This window comes from Bos taurus, chromosome 8 (assembly GCF_002263795.3).
Source record: "Bos taurus isolate L1 Dominette 01449 registration number 42190680 breed Hereford chromosome 8, ARS-UCD2.0, whole genome shotgun sequence".
Taxonomy (NCBI): domain Eukaryota; kingdom Metazoa; phylum Chordata; class Mammalia; order Artiodactyla; family Bovidae; genus Bos; species Bos taurus.
The window spans coordinates 99,835,090-99,855,377 of NC_037335.1; the positions used below are offsets into that span (position 1 = coordinate 99,835,090).

General features: G+C 41.0%; 1 protein-coding gene across 5 annotated transcripts in view; it reads right to left on the bottom strand.

The window, feature by feature from the left end:
* Window positions 1-237: 237 nt before the first annotated feature.
* Window positions 238-20,288, bottom strand: part of TXNDC8 (thioredoxin domain containing 8) — a 32,444-nt gene continuing 12,393 nt past the window's right edge. Inside the window, exons 4-6 of one of the 5 annotated variants that reach the window (NM_001416040.1) lie at window positions 18,200-18,265; window positions 1,203-1,268; window positions 238-345 (exon numbers count right to left, since the gene is read on the bottom strand). In NM_001416040.1, coding sequence (NP_001402969.1) covers window positions 283-345; window positions 1,203-1,268; window positions 18,200-18,265 — 195 coding nt within the window. In that variant the 3' untranslated portion in view covers window positions 238-282. 5 annotated transcript variants of the gene reach the window in all.

The following is a 20,288-nucleotide window of genomic DNA, read 5'->3' on the forward strand; positions in this document are numbered from 1 at the left end:
TTGATTGCTATGATAGATCCCGTCTTCTGCCATCTCTGGAAAACCTTCTCACTGAAGTGGTATTACTTAGCTGTGCAAGGCTAAAAGAATGGAAATGACACGATCTCTGACAGCACAAGAGTTTTGACGATTTTTGCAGTGAGATTGCGATATGGAATTCAACCTGTAAAGCATCAGGAGAGCGATCAATAGAACACCACAATGTTTGCTGGAAATAAAAACACAACACATTCACTGTGGCCTTTTAAAACACTGCAAGTGTATTTTGTCTTGGAGATCAGCTTACATGAATTCTCGAATCTTTTCTTCCAGTTTTTTAGCATCAGCTCCACAAAGTTCAAAAATCTGTTCACAAATACACAAAGGTGAAATATTTATTGGTTCAAATATGGCAAAGATGGAGCTTTGTGGAATTTTGTTCCTGTTTATAAATTTATCCACTACTCATTTCCATCATCTGCAAGATAGAAATTAGATAAACTTTAGATAGAAATACACATTAAGACACTAAATTTCTGATGTTTTATTTGGCACCTTTTCAAAATTGCTTATGCTAACAGATTTATGTAATTTTCCATGATATTCCTCTAAACTAAGATCTAAAATATATCATGTTGCTGGAAATGAGGAAAGCTGATCATTGAAACTTCTCAGGGCATTTATACACTGATCTTGAGGGCTTGCTAATTCATATACATGATCCCCTAAAGTTAAGTAGCTTGTGATTTCCCATGCCCTGACTTTAGTTCAGGTAATAATAATGATTCTAAGAAGCACATTTTCTTTTCAGTTTTTCACATCTCTGAACTAGGATGGTGCATCTATCAATGAACACCTTATATCTGATGAAATATGGAAGTTAAAGACCCTTACTCTTCATGATCAGTTCTGTACCAATTGCTTGAGGTGGGTTGGAGAAAAGGAAGAGTGTGGGTAAACTGAAGCTGAGATTTGGTGAAGACTTGAGTTTCTAGTGAGGGAGGTTTCAGCAGCCAGAAATGGTGTTAGGACTTTGGGGGTAGGGGTTAGAAAAGTCTAGAACTACTTTCAGTGCTCAGTGTGCAACAGGGAAGATATTACGCCCACATCTAATGATTCTGCTTCCCAGGTAGCAGCATGGCGCCTGTGGGCATCATGGTTCATTCTATTTCTTGAAAGTCAACCCCACTCTTGTGCCTCTGTCTTGATCCCATTTCACTTACCGGCTCGCTCAGGGATCCACTTCTATAACAGCAAATTGCTCTTTTGATTCTCGAGAATAGGGTTACCTAAGTGTGGGTGCAGAATTTCATGTTTTATCTGGGTTGTCTGGTTTGTAGCCATCTCCTCTATAACTAGTTCTCTCGGCCTTGGCCACCAGGGGAGGAAGGTGTCAGAAAGGATCTGCAAAAGGCTCTTTCTTAAGAGCCAGTGGCAGCTGGATGGAGCCTCTAGGGCATCATGGGAGTCTCATGCTCCTCTCAGGCTAGGGGAGGTACCAAGCCAAGAAGTCTTGGCAGTAACATAGGTAGGACTTGGTCACCTGAATGACCAGCTTGGCCAGGGGTAGAAAAAGGATGGTAAGCTTAGCCAACTGACCAAAGTACTGAACCCATTGCCAGGAAACTCCTGGTCAAGATGAGGCAAAGGAAGCCAGCCTTTGCCTGCTTGGCATGCTCCATGAAGCGGGGGGCTGGGAGCTGGGAGCTTGGGCATGCTTTTTTCACTCTTTTCACTTGGGGATATTAGGACTTCCTAGACAGCTCAATCTGGTCAGAAAGGAACTTTGTCCCTGGTCTCTAACTGATGCTGGGGTGGAAAGCGGGGTGGGAGAGGCTTGGGGTTCACTCCAGTCTCAGTCTGTTTTTCCCCCTGTTTTTAACTATGTTTGCAGTGGCTCCCACTTATCCTTCCTTGTGGCTTCTGTCCAAGGTTCCTCCTGAGTCTCTATCCTCTACTCCTCTGCTTCAGGAGTGGCTTGACTCCAGTGAAGGCACACGTAATAGCTGAGCAGAAGAAAGGCGCTGGCAAAGAAGGGATGAGAAGTTCCCAAGGTGTGTCTGTTCCCCATTGTCCGCTGCCACGTAATTCTAGACAGTGCCCCGCACCCCCGGTGCTCTAGAAGATGCTGTTTTATCATTCTTAGGGCAATGATTCTAGTAGATCTGATTCTGACTCCTTATTTTAGGATCTCCCCCACTGCCAAAAAGCAGCATGGAGCCAAAGAGTTTGGGGGCCCCTAAAAATGGGCTTCTCTTTTTGGATGAGAGTTCCCTGAATAGAGGGGTGGCACAATCCGTAGGGGTATTAGAAGCAGGAGGGCTCACCTCGAAGGGAGATTTCCAGGGAGGGGTGATTTCCATGACCATAGGGATTGTGGTATGCCCATGCTATGACTTGGGCACCCAGAAGCCACAAATGCGCTAAGAGTCTTGGCAACCGTGGAATTTGACTCCTCTTTCTTCTAGATACATTGAATCTAATACAGGGCCACCATCACCTACCCAGACATCTGAGCCAGGAAACCGAGGCCACTTAAAATATTCATATATATTCAGAACATCGCACAAATGACAGCATACAGCTTGGCGAGTTATTACAAGAGAGAGCCCACTCGTATAACCATGTCCTGATCAAGATGTAGATGTAGCTTAGCTCCTCGCTCCCAGGCATTGCCCTGTGCCCAAAGCCAAAGTCTACTCCAGACTTTTCACCACAAATGGGCTTGGTCTGTCTTTGAACTTTTATAAATGGAATTCTATAGTATGTTGTGTGTATTCTTTTGCACCTGGCTTCTTACTCAACATGATGTTTCTGAGATTTATCTGTGTAACGGCCATACATTCATTTTCAGCTTTTTTTTTTTTTTAGTATTCTATTGCATGACTATAACACAGTTTATCCACCTGGGCTATGACCCAGAGTGCTGCTAGGAACATCCTTTGTGCAGACATCTTTGGGGGCATATGAACACCCATTCTTGTTGCATTCTGTAGTTTACCTGAAAGGGGGGGATTACTGAGTTCAGCTTTTATAGGAGTTACCCAACAGGTTTTCAAAGAGATTGCATCAGTGTAAACTCCACCAGCAGGGGATAAGTGTTCTGCTTGCCCCACATGCTTGACAGCACTTGGTACTGCCAGTCTTCTTCATGCTAACCATTTGGTGGCTTTAGGTGACATTGAATTTGTGTCTGAATCCCATGGTTTTTACCCAATCAACTTTCCCCTGGATTTTAGCAACAGCTTACACTTTGCTTTTTGGAAGGAATGATGCTAAAGCTGAAATTCCAATACCATGGTCACCTCATGCAAAGAGTTGACTCATTGGAAAAGACTCTGATGCTGGGAGGGATTGGGGGCAGGAGGAGAAGGGGACGACAGAGGATGAGATGGCTGGATGGCATCACCAACTCGATGGACGTGAATTTGAGTGAACTCCGGGGGTTGGTGATGGACAGGGAGGCCTGGCGTGCTGCAATTCATGGGGTCGCAAAGAGTCGGACATGACTGAGCGACTGAACTGAACTGAACACTTTGTTTCCTTCTCCAGTCTTATGCCCCTGAGACTTCTTCCCCTCAAAGCTCAAAAACACAAATCCTGCCATGCTATTTTTCTTTGTGAAATTCTTGAGTGTTTTTCCATCATCATAAAATTCAAGCTTCTTACAGGGATTCCTTGATTTTATCTTTTCCACCTCCACTGTCGCTCTCTACCATAAACTGGACTCAAGCAAAAATTTATAGCTGGATTTGTTACTTAATAAGTGCCTACTCGATCCAGACATACAATGAACAAAACAAGACAAAATCCCACCACAGAGCTCATATTCTAGCGATAATTAAATACTCTTGGTGTATGATTACCAAATAATTCCTGACCTCATACCAGAGATACTTTATAAGTCTCTGCTTCTGCTCATCTTTAATCACTTGCTAAACTTAGTAATCCTTTACGATTTAACTCATGAAGGCTTCTCTGAAGTCTTTTTCTGTCATCTCAGAGTAGCCAGTGCAATTCCAGAATCCAAGAGTTGATTTTATTACCCATCTTCTCCGCTAGACCAAGGATGGGGACTATATTTCTCCTCCACAGTTTTAGTATCTAGCTCAGAACCTTACCCAGAGTAGGGGCTCTATTAGAATGGTATTAACCCTGAAGTGAATGAGCTAAGTTGAATCCTGGTCTTTGAGGGCCGGGTCCAAGACTCAGTGCTAAGTTTGAGGGATTAGGTGTTACCTATCTTATTCTTTCTTTGTCCAGTCTGACAAAGGCAAACATTATCTTTGTGTCTTCCTGTCTAGCACAGGTCTTTGCATACAGGAGTTTAATAAATGTAGGTAACAGATGAGGAGCCGTTTACTGATAAGGGCTCATTTCACAAGTAGCTTTCTTTCGAAGGGATATATTTGCAAGGCCATTAATATCTAATTTCTGCCCAAAATATTTTTTCATTTTAACCTGAATGTTTAGTTGTACCTCTCAAAGTATGCTCTACATTGAAGCATTAAGAAGTAGTGTTAACCTTGGTCTTCTCAACGTCTTCATTTTTCTTGTACAGCTGCCACCCTAGTAATGACTGCTAATGAAAATTTCAAGCTCCAGTTTGCAAAGACCAGTGGAATATGTGGTGGTTGTTCATGCATTAGAGAACCACCAACTACATCCAACAATCAGTGCAAAGAAAAACCCCAGGGTTTCCTGGTGGTCCTGTGGCTAAGACTCTATGCTCCCAATGCAGAGGGCCCAGGTTCCATCCCTGGTCAGGGAAGTAGATTCTATATGTCACAACTAAAAGTTTACCTGCCATAACTAAAGATTCTGCGTGCCTCAACTAAGACCCAGCACAGCCAAATAAATAAATAAATAGAAAACCCAAACTTTCGTTATGGACATTTTCAAACATATACAAAAATAGAGAATAATAACATGAACACCCCCCCCCCCATTTACCCACCACCCAGGTGCAACCAGAGGCAGTTTTTTATGCCAAAGACAAGCAATCACCTATAAAGAGTTTATTCCTGCCACTGGGAAAATGTAAGCGTGCTGGTGAGGCAGTGACTTCTAAGAATATACATCAAAGAGTCTGGCTAGTGATGTCCTTATAGAATAAGTATAAAATACTTTGATCAGTTGATACACAACTGAATGAATACTGAAGTTACATTTGGACCACTTGTGTGAAAGTTCAACAATTTCAGACATCTGTAGTTAGAAACAACAGCAGCAGCATAAAATTCTCAAAGCAACAGCAACAACCAACATAAACCAAAAAGCCCAACCAAACTAACCCACACAAGATACTTCTTGGGGGATGGGCTGTGGAAATACTTGTATGAACAATTCAAGTTTATAATTGAAATAGCATGATACTCTTTTTCTTCTGAGACATTATATGTGATTAATAAAATGAAAAGGGTATATCCAACAAAGGAATGTTTGAAAGTACCTCAGCCTTCTACTGAGAGGTGGATAGGGTTAATTACAGTTGGTTCCTATCTTGGCTTTTTTCTCTGACTCTCTGACTCCAGCCACACTCATTCTTTCCTCAGAACCATCTGCATCTTATTGCAGGTATTTGCACACTTCCTCTTTCACTTTCACAACACCCAGGGCAGACTCTGCAAATGCAAGCAGGTAAATTAAGGTTTTTGGAGCTGAGCAAAATCTAACCAAGAAGACACAGCCTCTTTGAAATAGTCTGTTTCACACAACTTGAACTTACTTGCACCTGAATTTAAGAAAAAAGCATATAAAGTAATCTGTTAGCTAATCTTTCCTTAATCTATACTGGCCCTTTTCTCAACTTGTTCCAGTAGTGAGATTTTGATAACATACTAATTCACTTTCATTTTCCTGTAGTAGAGTTAGAAACTGCCTATGCACCTGTTTCTCAGTACACTGGTGGCGTGAACACTTTTTCGGTGAGGGACCCGGTAATACCCATCTTAGGTTTTATGGGCCATATGGTCTCTGTCGAAACTACTTAAATGAACTCTCTGTACTATCTGCAACTTTTATGTAAATCTACATTTTTTTGTCTATAAATCTATAAAGTTATATAATATTGAAAATACAGTATAATTTTTATAATGATAATGCAGCAATAAACTTCCTTTTACTGAAGAAAAATCTACTCAAGTTATTAGGAGAACCACTGACTAAAACTACCCCAGCTGGCTAGGCATGATAGTAACAACTTGGGTGAGTTATCTTATGACAGGAGGTCCTGGTAAGGAATGTGGTACTAACAAGCTACATCAGCCAGAAGAATTTGGGAAAGGTCTAAAGGAGAGAAGAGATGCCAGTTCATATGTCCTACCAACCTCCCAGAATCCTTCTCACTGACTCCATCTTGGCTGAGAGATACACGTGCCACCAGGAAAAACCCTGAGTCATAATGATTGGCCAGAGACAACCCGGAAACTAACTCTATTACCATAAAACCTGAGACTGTGAGTCACATCAAAGAGCAGTGCTCCTGGGTTCCCTTACCTTCCTGCTCTCTGCTCAGGCGCCCCTTCCCAATCAAATCTTTTGCTTTTCAACACATGCATCTCCTCAGACAATTCATTTCCAAGTGTTAGACAAGAGGCCACTCTCAGGCCCTGGAAGGGGTCCCCCTTCCTGCAACAAAAACAGCTATTGTAGTGCAAAGGTAGCTGTACATAATTAAACAAATGGGCCTAGCTGTGTCCCAGTAAAACTGAGGGTCAGATTTGTCCCTGGGGCCATAGTTTGCCAAGTATGAATAACTATGCCATCAACTGAAGCTGCCTGAAAGTCAGTCACTCAGGATAAGGTGGCTTTCTGTTGGAGGGGAAAAAAGAGGCATGAACCTAGTGTTGTAGGAATTTATGTTAAGCTACATTGAAAGTATGACAAGTGATTTTGGACTCTGGCCAGAGAAAATGTTATCCTGCCCATTACTGGAAGAGTGGGAGGGAATTTTGTTCTTGGGGATAAAAATAGTTTTGGAGCCATTCCTTTCAATGGCATATACTATTGTTTTTATGTCTCTATTAAGCAATCTGCTCAACTGTCCAGCATTGGGAAAATATACCTGTTCACTATATTCCTTCACTTTCTTCTCCCTAAGTTCAAAGGTAAGCTTATCAGCTGAGCCAAGACAAAGGAATGAGCTCATGCCTGTCCTCCTCTTCCTTTTAGGAGTGTCTACTCAAGGGACAGGTCTGTCCCCTTCTGGAAAGCATGTTGGAAGTAAGCCTAATATCTGCCTTTTAAAGATAGCTCTGAAAAGCTATCACCCTCCCTTTGGGGGCTAAATAGTTACAAAAAGCAGCTTCCCTTTGGCTCAGATGGTAAAGAATCTGCCTGCAAGGCAGGATACCCAGGTTCATTCAGGGTCAGGAAGATTCCTTTGGAGGGTGGAATGGCTATCCATGCCAGTATTCTTGGCTGGAGAATTCCATGGACAGAGGAGCCTGGCAGGCTACAGTCCACAGGGTCTCAAAGAGTCGTTCACAACTGAATAACTAACACTTTTTTTTCACCATTACAAAAACAGTAGTATTTCCTCCACCTGGGCGGGTTAACTGTGTCCTCTGCAGTTCCAGATTCACCCATAGATGGGTCATCTCAAGGTCTAGGTTCCAAGAATCTAGTGGAAAGTCTTTTGACATGGATCTAAGCCATGTTCTTCAATTACCACAATTTAGCACTTTATTACTTTTAATAAAGATGACACTTCAATTTTCCACATGAATCCATGTGAGAACAAAGGTTAATGTAACAGGGCTGGTTGCTTATTCCTGGTGTGTCTCCAAGAGAACCATGACTTCACTAAGTCCTGGGGACTGTGGTCCTCCAAGTGTTTCTTGCGTGAGTGATGGATGATTTTGTAGTATATATCTCTAGAGCAATGGACTATGCCATTGCTGGCTTATTAAGCTGCTTTGCATAAACATCTATAATGATGATGAGCACCTAGTTTTACTGCTGAGTTTCCATTGTTATGGCTGGTTGTGAAGCAATGGTTGCTTAGCAAGTTATGTCATTGTGACCAGTCCCCATATAAAAGAACTCAGACCCAGAGACTCAAAAAGGCATCCCTAGGCATAGATATTCCACACATATCCTTGAAGTTCCTGCTAGGGAGTGCTTGTCCAGGGGTACTTAGAAACTTAGGTACTGCTAAGTAGCCCTGGACAAGGAAGAACATCAGAAATTCGTGCTGGACCTTTCTAGACTCCAACAATGCCTATCTTTTTTTCCCTTGTTGCTTTAACTCTATGTTTATTGCTGTAATAAATCTTAGCTATGAATATAACATGCTATTCATTGAGTCTTGTTAAAACTTTTGTGAATCACTGAATCAAACACTCCCTATAATTTCAACAAATTTAAAATTCAGAGAAGAACAGGGCTGGGACTAGGGTGGAAAATTTAAGGGGTGCCAAAAAATGTTAGTAATGAAGATAAATAATATCTTAGTACTTTAAAAAAAGTATTAAAATTTAATGCAAAAAAACCCATGATAAACAAAAGTTCAAATGAAGAAACGTTTCCACCCAGTAAGTGCAGTATCTTGCCTCACCCAAAACCCTGCCCTGGAGAAAAGACATACTACACAAGTAATTACTGCCTTTAAGTTGCTAAAGCTGAGAGCTGTATCTTTAGCAATCTTTAGGAAGGTTGCTAAATGGTGGTAAATAGTTGCTGTACTTCTCTGACTTTCCCTTCATGTTCACTTAGTTCTTGCCTCCTCCAGTCAATTAATCTCTGCCAACACATTAGATGCTCATGGGGCTGATACGTAACCCCTTCTAGGCACTGACACCTCTCAGAGCCCTGAAGACCATGTGAAAGCTCTTTACTTTTTCCCCTCATGCAGAATGCCTCTGTAACTGTGTGGGCTAAGTTGCTTCAGTCGTGTCCAACTCTTTGCAACCCTATGAACAGGAGCACACCAGGTTCCTCTGTCCATGGGACTTTCCAAGCCAGAATACTGGAGTGGATTGCCATGCCCTCCTCCAGGGGATCTTCCTGACGCAGGGATCTAACTTGCATCGTGCATGTCTCCTACATTGGCAGGTGGGTTCTTCACCTCTCTGGCCACCTAAGAAGCCACAATCTATTAAGACTGAAACCACGGGGTAGGTAACTCTAGAATACTAAGATGACTTAGCTTAAATGCATACTGTAGTTACTCAAAGAGCTTTAGAGGCCTCCAATAACCTTTATTTCTATATTTCTATTTACATATAAATTTTCAGGGAGATAGGTACACAGCTAGGTCCTAGGGCTCGAATAATAGCTACACTTCATAGTATACACCAAGTCTAGCGTGAGGCACTTTATTTACATTGTCACAAATTTTCATGATCAAGGTTCAAAGACACATGATGTTGTCGCTATGAAGAATGAAACTGAGCCTAAAGGTGGTTAAGGTACATTCCCAAGATCCTCACTAATAAGAAGCAGACCTGGAATTTAACTTACGATCATTTGATTCCAAAGACGGCAAGTCAGCCACAGACATTTTTTTGGAGTGGTGGGTCAATGCTGTTTGTTTTCTTTTTAGGGTGCAGCATATATATATATATATATATATATATTTTTTTTTAATACAAATAAAGTGACAATTTTATTATTTGGAATAAAGTTATGTGATTGCAAACTTCTTCTCCCCCAGCAATATCCAATAAGTCCATCAATACATTGTTTAAATAACCACATTCAAATGCATTAAAATAATGTATTTGAAATCTGATGTCATACATTTTAACGTTTTTATGAAGATGAACAAAGACCATTTGGGAGGGTGATTCTCCAGGGACCACCATTCTCCTCACTTCTACTATCTCATCTATTGTCCCTGCCTGGCCCTTGAAGACGCTGAGTATATGACCACTGCTTCCAACCCTATCCTCTTTCCGGCACCCAGTGGTGCTGCCCACTTGGGATTCTTTTCATCTCTGTGCCTCCTTCAAGGAGGGCGCTTGCTGAAAATGACGTCCGTGTCCTCAGCTGGAGCCCACAATTCACACCCATAAGGGCAAGATCTTCCTCTCACTTAAAATGAGAGCTCAGTTCTTCTGAATTATTCATTTATGAATAACTCATTTATTAGCATCTATGTACTTACATCCCTTCACTCTCAGCTTTCCTAAGTGCTTTGGGAAACCATCTTACTCTTATATCAAAAGATGAAAAAGTTAAAGTGAAAGTTGCTCAGTTGTGTCTGACTCTTTGTGACCCCATGGACTGTCCATGGAATTCTCCAGGCCAGAATACTCAAGTGGGTAGGCTTTCCCTTTTCCAGGGGATTTCCCAACCCAGGGATCGAACCCAGGTCTCCCGCATTGCAGGCAGATTCTTTACCAGCTGAGCCAGAAGGGAAGCCCAGGAATGCTGGAGCGGGTAGCCTATCCCTTCCCCAAGGGATCTTCCTGACCCAGGAATCGAACAAGGGTCTCCCACATTGTAGGCAGATTCTTTACCAACTGAGCTACCAGGGAAGCCCAAAAGATGAAAAGATGGAACCAATTTTTGAGAGTTGGCCCATATTTAAGCAGTTGACTAAGACCTGGCAAATCTCTGTTACTCTTCCTTCTCTACTTCACAGACTTCTACCAATTTCAGTCTGGAACCAATGTTATGAACATAGGGGATCTAGTGATTGGCTTCACAGGCTCACTGAATAGCCTAGCAATATATGCACATTTCAATTTAGATGCATACATATATTCTTATGGAAAGAATTTATAGTCTCCATTGGATTTTAAGAGGGTCTATAAACAAGTTTATGAACTACCCTTAACAGAATATAGTGTAATATTCTGGTCACAAAAATCAGCCAAGATTTTGGGTGTCCCATCTGAAAGACACCAGAGGAATGCATTTTTATTTTTTGTTTTCTTTCTCTTTTTAGTTTTTTTTAAAATTATTTATTTTTAATTGAAGGATAATTGTTTGACAATATCGTGTTGGTTTCTACCACACATTAACATGGATCAGCCATAGGTACACCTATGTCCCCTTCTTTTTGAACCTCCCTCCCACCTCCTACCCCATCCCTCTAGGCTGTTACAGAGCCCCAGTCTGAGTTCGCTGAGTCATACAGCAAATTCCCTCTGGCTATCTATTTCACACTGTAGTGTATATATTTCCATGCTATCTTTCTTTCTTTTTTTAACCACAGTGAATCTTACTGGAACAGCCTATGATGGCCTAGATGAAAACACTCAGGGGCAGAGCAGGAAAGAACAATCCCACTGTATTTATTACCTGGAATTTGCTTTGGCTGGCCTTTGGCCTAAAACTGTGAAATAATTATAGCTGTTGTTTACAGCACATCCCAGCCAGATGTTCACCCAACCTCTGCATGGAAACTTTCAGCAGCAGGGAAGGCCCATTATCCACCATAACCCTAGGTCATGGTTATGTAGCTTCATTTGATTTAGATTTTTAAATTTTTATTTTGTGAATAGTCTATGCGCTTTGTGAATATTTTGAATGAGCAAGACTCAAGAGGCTAAAATAATAAAACCAGGGGCTCTCCTGGTGGCTCAGTGGTAAACAGTCCGCCTGCCAATGCAGGGAAGACAGGTTCGATCTCTGATCTGGAAAGATCCTATATGCAGCAGAGCGACTAATCCTGTGTGCCAAAACTATAGAGCCTGTGCTCTAGAGCCTGGGAGCTGCAACTACTGAGCCCCATGCCTCAACTGCTGAAGCCTGCCTGCCCTAGAGTCTGTGCTCCACAACGAGAAGCCACCGCAACGAGAAGCCCACACACAGCGATCAGAGAGTGGCCCCCGCTTGCCGCAACTAGAGGAAAAAATCTGCACAGCAGCAAAGACCCAGCACAGCCAAAAATAAATAAAAGTATCCAAAAATATATAACAAAACCATTAAAGGATGATCCAGGGTGGAGTTGGCAGTTAGGAAACGCCAGGAAACTGAGGGTAAGGGAGACTACTGTGTTTGAGTAGAAGAGGTAATCCTGAGATTTTTGGCAGCAATGAAAAGAGAGAAACCCAAGGGATTCCCTAAGTCTTCTGGTCTAATGAGAGGAAGCTGATCATATTTTCAAGGGAGGCAAACATTCCCCTAACTCTCAGTCCTATGAGGAATTACCATAAGGTTTTTTATACAGTGTACATTTTAAAAGACATTAATGGACAGTGGCTCTTTGCCAGATGTTTTACCAGAAATGTAAAGACATTTCTCATAACATTTCTTCATAGCAGCTAAATTCTAGGGGTTTTAAAAATACTAGATAAGTAGCAGTTAACTGCTTCAATAAGTCAATTTTCAGTTGTGCCGTGCCAGAAGAAAGAGGAGAACATTTATGGAAGTGGTCTCAGAGAACTGAACTTAGTTTTTCGCCACCCCAGGAAAATGGTGAATGTTACAGGTAGCCTTCCTATTGACAGGTGGGGGTAAATTCACTGGTGGCAGTGCTGGTTGTGGTGGTTTAGTCGCTAAGTCGTGTCTGACTCTTGCAACCCCATGGACTGTAGCTCACCAGGCTCCTCTGTCTATCAAATTTTCCAGGCATGAATACTGGAGTAGGTTGCCAATTCCTTCTCCAGGGGATCTTCCGGACCCAGGAATCAAACCTGAGTCTCTTGTATCTCCTGTATTGGCAAGTGGGTTCTTTACCAGCTGGATCATTGGGGAAGCCCAAAAGATTTATAATACTGTGTCTATATATCTCTCCCACCCCATTTTTTTTGATGCCTTTGTCTTTTGCACAGAAGATTGACATTTTTTGTCAGTTGGAACCAGCATTACAAATCTTTTCCACAGGTTTTCAAATGATATCTCAATTGCTACAGATATGAATCCTTCTGGAGATATGATTACATATACACACAAACAAAAAAATTTGGAAAACTCAGCAGTGGCCACAGGACTGGAAAAGATCAGTTTTCATTCCAATCCCAAAGAAAGGCAAGTCTAAAGAATGTTCAAACTACTGCACAATTGCATTCATTTCACATGCTAGCAAGGTAATGCTCAAAATTCTCCAAGCCAGGCTCAACAGTCCATGACCCAGATGTACAAGCTGGATTTAGAAAAGGCAGAAGAACCAGAGATCAAGTTGCCAACAGCCACTGGATCACAGAAAAAGCAAGAGAATTCCAGAAAAACATCTACTTCTGCTTCATTGACAATGCTAAAGCCTTTGACTGTATGGATCACAACAAACTATGGAAAATTCTTAAAGAGATGGGAATGCCAGAATACCCTACCTGTCTCCTGAGAAATCTGTATGCAGGTCAAGAAGTAACAAGCTAGAACTGGACAAGGAACAATGGACTGGTTCAAAATCAGGAAAGGAGTATGTCAAGGCTGTATACTGTCACCCTGCTTATTTAACTTATATGCAGAGTACAGCATGTGAAATGCTGGGCTGGATGACTCACAAGCTGAAATCAAGACTGCTGGGAGAAATATTAACAACCTCAGATATGCAGATGACACCACCCATATGGCAGAAAGTAAAGAGAAACTAAAGAGCCTCTTGATAAAGGTGAAAGAGGAGAGTGAAAAAGCCGGCTGAAAACCCAACATTCAAAAAACTAAGATCATGGCATTTGGTCCCATCATTTCATGGCAAATAGATGGGGAATAAAATGGAAACAGTGGCAGATTTTATTTCCTTGGGCTCCAAAATCACTGTGGATAGTGACTGCAGCCATGAAATTAAAAGACACTTGCTCCTTGGAAGAAAAGCTGTAACAAACCTAGATAGCATATTAAAAAGCAGAGATATCACTTTGCCAATAAAAGTCTATATAGTCAAAGCTGTGGCTTTTCCAGTAGTCAGGTACGATGTGAGAGGTGGACCATGAAGAAGGCTGAGCACCGAAGAATTGATGCTTTTGAATTGTGGTGCTGGAGAAGACTCTTGAGAGTCCCTTGGACAGCAAGATCAAACCAGCCAATCCTAAAGGAAATCAGTCCTGAATATTCATTGTAAGGACTAATGCTGAAGCTGAAGCTCCAATACTTTGGCCACCTGAGGCGAAGAGCTGACTCTTGGAAAAGATCCTGATGATGGAAAAGATCAAGGGCATGAGAAGAAGGGGGCCAAAAGAGGATGAGATGGTTGGATGGCATCATTGACTCAATGGACAAGAGTTTGAGCAAACTGCGGGTGGCAGAAGGACAGGGAAGTCTGGCATACTGCAATTTATGAGGTTGCAAAGAGTCGGACATGACTTAGCATCTGAACATTTGATATCATGACATAACATACCAAGTTTTAAAAATTAACTCCATAATCAGCATGCTAATTTAGTGCTATTCAACAAGAAATTCTAGTCTCAAGAAAATTTCTTGGGAGATAAATATCCATGTGATAATCAAAGGCTTGCTGGATGACTCTGCAGTTAGAATACAGGGAGGCAGATCAGCTTAATGGACAGGGTCATTTGACTTTATTTTCCATTAGCTAATCAGCATAAAATTCAAATTGAAGCTCCTTAGTGATCCCTAGAATACAGGTATCCTGTTCCATTAATTCAACAAGGATCCACACCCTACAGACACCAGTTAAGAAATACTTGATGATAAGAGGTTGGTCCACCCCTAGGGCAGGGCTCTTTTACCTCCAGTAGAACTGAGACCAAACAGGACCAAGTCTGTCCTCAAAAGCATGGCTATGGATTTGCTCCAGAGCCTAAATACAGAATCAACTGAGAATCCAAAGTTTTATTTTTATAAAACAGGGAAAAAACTGTTGAGTAGCAGCAGCCATCAAGCAATATCATCTGCAAAGAGAAGGAAACCAGAAAGCTGTTCTGAGCTGGAGAGAAAATTTCTCTGAGTCTGATTAATACAAGGATAAAATCAGGAAGGGAGACAAAGCTGGTGGGGGGATGCAGGGGAAAGACAGCAAGATTCACTTGTTCACCCATTCATTCATTTGCTCACTCATTGGTGATGGTTTAGTTACTAAGTAGTGTCTGACTGTTGTGACCCTATGGACTGTAGCCCGCTAGGCTCTTCTCTCCATGGGATTTCCCAGGCAAGAGTACTGGAGTAGGTTACCATTTCCTTCTCCAGGGGATCTTCCCAACCCAGGGATCAGACCTGGATCTCCTGCATTGCAGATGGATTCTTTACCAACTGAGTCACCATCAAACACAAAGTGTGTGTTTTCTATAGAGCGGGGATTCTCCTAGGCACTGGGGTTTCAAATCAGACATGAACAACTCCAAGTAATTGGAAGAGAATGAGAATAATGTACGAAGTTAAGATCTGAGTCACACAAAAAATGGGCTTGGGAACATAGGCTGGGTTAAAATCATGGAGAAATTCGACTCAGACTGGAATACAAGGGTCTAGTCTTGATTCTATAGGTAACGGCAGAGGAGGGGTATAAAAATTTAAATAAGAGGATAACATACATGGAGCAAGGAATTATTTGGAAAAGAAAACAAGAGCTTTGGTGTGAACTTGAGGCTATTGTTTCAGTTAAAGATATTTATAGCTAGAATTAGAATTGGGGGATGAAATTATTAATGGAGAGAGGTAGAATGGAAAAAAGATAGAGCCTTGGAAAACACATGTGAGAACAACTGGAGATAAAGAAGCCAGAGGAAAACCTGGGGAGGAATCAGGGATCAAAGCCAAAAGAAGAGGAAGTTTCCAGGGTATAGAAGCTGATCAGTTAATGCACTTTGGTGTAAGCAAGGGGTACTAGGATTGAGAAACGGGAATTTAAACTAGGTGCAAGAAGATCCTTGGTAACTTTCAAGACTGTAAATGAGGGAATGAGTGGAAAATGAGACTTGGAAGCAGTGAATACATCTAATTCTTTTAAGAGTTAGATTATGAATAAAAGAGAATATTCTGAGAGAACAGACATATTCATTAGAAATGTTTTGGTTGCAAATGACAGAAAAAGCAACCCAAAGTTTATATAACTGAAGAATTTATGGGGGTAGTTCAGGCTTCAGACATACATAGATTCAGGGTTCCATCAATGCCATGGGCACTCCTTGGGCTGATTCTGCATTCCTCTGTATGGTAGCTTCATTTTTAGGTTCCCTGTGGTGGCAACCCAGCTATAGGAGCTTTAGCACTATATCTTTCCAAGTTCAAATTCAATGCAATCAAAATAAGAGACTTTTACCGAGTTGCTTAAGCAAAACCCTGGAATTAGCTCTGGTTGGGTTTGGATTGGCTTGACTGGAGTGAAGGGCCCATTCCTGATGGTGATGGAGTTCACTGACTGGTCTACACCTAGAGATGGACCCCTAAGGAAGTACATGGACTAAGGACTAGAAAGGGCTTGGTTTCTTGGAGGACAATCAGAGAACTGCTAACAGGGAATGGAGAATGGTAGCTGGGTAGCAAACAACAGAGTCCAATGACCAGGTTTGAAACAGGATAACTAATGGATAAAGGCAGGGCACAGATGGGAGGGATGCGGTCAAGAGACAGATGGAACTGACTTCAAAGGAGGAAGCATCTTCATTTCTAAGATGGAAGAGAAGAGAAGATAATAAAAGATGACACACAAACAATTTGATAATGTAGGTAAGCGGAGTTGAGAAGGCATGTGTTGAACTGTTTCAATTTTCAAGTAAAAACTCAAGAGAGGAAACAGGTAGTGTTATCTTTTGGGGGAAGAACTATTTAAATCTATTGCCTCAATTATGTTATAGCAAGCACATATGGACAAGCAGAAATTGAAAATAAAATTCTACAGCTAGCATATCAAATGATCTCATTCTTTATACTGTAGACATAATTTTTAAAAAAGTAAAGTATGAAATTTTTTACTTTATATATATTCCTTATAACTCTTTTTATTTTATTGAATCTTTTCAACACATTTAAAAAATTCTAAAACATTTTTATAATTTTGAAAGGTTGCTTTCCATTTATAGTTATTATAAAATATTGGCCATATTCCCCATGTTGTACAATACATCCTTGAGCCTGTCACACCCAACAGTTTGTGCCTCCCACTCCTCTGCCCCTATATTGCACTCCTACCCGTAACCACTAATTTGTTTTCTATATCTGTGAGTCTGCTTCTTTTCTATTCACAACTCTTTTTAGTTGTATACTCTTTCATAGACTAGATGGGCTTCCCAGGTAGTCCTAGTGGCGAAGAACCCGCTTGCCAATGCAGGAGACGTTAGATGTGCGTGTTTGATCCCTGGGTCAGGAAGATCCCCTGGAGAAGGGCACGGCAACCCACTCCAGTTTCTTGCCTGGAGAATCCCATGGACGGAGGAGCCTGGCAGACTACACTCCACAGGGCCGCAAAGAATCAGACATGACTGAAGCAACTCAGCACACACATAGACAAGACGTATCATAAATCACTTAGCCACTTGACTAAAAAAAGTCATTTACATTGCTTCCATATTTTGTTAGAAATAATGCTACAATTACCATGCACTTAGATTTTATTTTTCCATGAGGTATTTTCATCGGCAAAAGTTCCCCCAAATTGGATGGTGTATGAAAGGGAATGAACAGTTTATTCCTCTTAAGTATGTTGCAAAATCACCTTTCATAAGGTACACACAGGTGTCTGTGCTCCCAGTCATATACATTATTACTAGTTTCATAACACAAAGTATTTGAGACACTTCATTCCATTAATATCTTCAAGATAACAACTAACATAACATATCCGTGGGTCAGGAAGGGTCTAAAAAGTTTAGTTGTGTTAATTCACTTCATTTTCAAAACAATCCTATAAGGGAAGGGGAAACTTGCTATGATTCATGTTTTTACAGATAGAGAAACTAAGATACCAAGAGCTTAGTAAGTAAACTGCTAGGAAATGGAAGAACTGGTTTTTGAACCACAGAAATCTGAATCCAGACCCTGCCTGGTCAACCAGTAGGCCATATTACCTTGTGATTGCTTTTGATTGACATTCACTCAAGTGTTGTTAAAAATGTGTATATATTTGTGCTAGAATTTCACCATGTCTTTTGTTGTAAGGTTATTTTTTAATGGTCATGCCCCCAGAGAGAGGTAAGAGTGGGGTATTTCGTATAGATTTGGACACTTCAAATGGTCTGAATGGGAGGTTTCTCACAGTTCATCCCCCCTTTTTTTTAACTCCTTGCCAATATGTAAGTGCAAAGAAACTAAGAATTGCATTGCTATAAAAATAAGTTGTTTCATCCATCGAGGATACCTCAGGCCTTTTTTAGACTCTGATGGCTTTATGATCTATTTCAACCTGCCAGCTACAATAGAAACATACCTTCTTGGTTTGCTTGAACAACTGAAATGTGGGTACTGCTTTGATGTGGTAAGTTTGGGCCAACTCCTAGAAAAGAAAAGAAATGGAATGAAGTCATCATTTTCATATCCTCTTTTTGGACCAAGAATGGTACTTGGTGACATCTCAGGAGGCATGTCTGAGAGCCCGGGGATTGCTGATACTTTACACATTCTCTTGCCAAGAACTTTCCTAACATATCCTCAAAGCCTCCAGGAATCTTAAAACATAAAGTGACTGTTTCCAGCATTCCTGAGCTTTCTCACTGATGGGCTCTAGGAGCCAAAGCAGAAGGACTGAGGAACGAAATGAGCTCTATTTAAAAGAGCTTGTGAAAGACTGCAGAAGGCCCCAGCAGAGCCCAATATGGAAAGAGTATATTGCAAAGAAGTAAGAATGAGTAAAGGTCTCTTTACAACTCACACTTAGACATGGAGTGGTATATCATGCATTTTAAGGCTTATGTGTTTCTTTCTTATATGCCTTACACCTTTTCACTGCCCATTTCTGTAAAAGATTTTGTAGCCATGAGATAAGAAAATATATCAGAATCCCAACTGTTCTAATCCATTACAATCTGATTTCAAGTATCACTTTTTTGTTTATCTTGTTTAAGAGTCAAGCGAAAGTTAGCCACCCACAGTTCAGTTCAGCCGCTCAGTTGCCCTTTGTGACCCCACGGACTGCAGCACACCAGGTCTCCCTGTCCACTGTCAACTCCCGGAGTTTATTCAAACTCATGTCCACTGAGTTGGTGATGCCATCCAACCATTGCATCCTCTGTCATCCCCTTCTCCTCCTGCCTTCAATCTTTCCCAGCATCAGGGTCTTTTCAAATGAGTCAGTTCTTCACATCGGGTAGCCAAAGTATTGGAGTTTCAGCTTCAGCATCAGTCCTTCCAATGAATATTCAGGACTGATCTCCTTTAGGATGGACTGGTTGGATCTCCTTGCAGTCCAAGGGACTCTCAAGAGTCTTCTCCAACACCACAGTTCAAAAGCATCAATTCTTTGGCACTCAGCTTTCTTTATAGTCCAACTCTCACATCTATACATGACTACTGGAAAAACCATAGCCTTGAGTAGATGGACCTTTGTTAGCAAAGTAACATCTCTGCTTTTTAATATGCTGTCTAGGTTGGTCATAACTTTTCTTCCAAGGAACAAGCGTCTTTTAATTTCATGGCTGCCCACAGGATCAAAACAAATCTTTCCCCTACTGCCCACCCCTACTCCCAACACACACTAAATTATAATTTTCATGACCACAGTAATGACAACAATGAATACATTATTAGAAAAGAAAACTGCATTTTGTCTCACCTTGAGAAACAAAGAGCTATAAAAATCAAAAAGTGAACAGGAACTAATGCTGCTGAGGATATGGAGAAATAAGAAACCTCTTACATTGCTGGTGGGAATGTAAAGTCGTACAGTACTTTGTATGATAATTTATAAATTCCTCAATAAGTTAAATATAGAGTTATCATATGACCCAATAATCCCACTCCTAGATATATAGCCAAGAGAAATGAAAATATATGCTTAAATGTTTATGCCAGTATTAGTCATAATACCCAAAAGTTGCAAACAAACCAAATGTCCATAAAAGAATGAATGGATAAAAAAGAGGTAGTAAATTATTCAGCAATAAAAGGGAATGGAAGACTGATACATGCTACATCATGGATGAATCTTGCAAACTTATGTTAAGTGAGAGAAGCCAGTCACAAAAGACCACATTTTCTATAATTCCATTTATAAGAAATGGCCAGAATAAGCAAGTCTACAGACAAGGTAGACTAGCAGTTACCTAGGGTTGAGGTGGTGGATACAGGGAACTAGGGGGGATGACTACTAACGAGGGCATATTTCTTTTTGGAGTTGTAAATACCTTCTAAAATTGATTGTACTGATAGCTGCACAAGTCTTTGAATATCTGACAGATAATAATCCTAGCTGTTTATTCTGAATGCACGGCACACAATTCAGCGTAAAGGACAATTAAACACTGTCACACTTTGAGGGAAATAGAAAAATGGAACTTTTATTACATTCTGGGTATAATGCC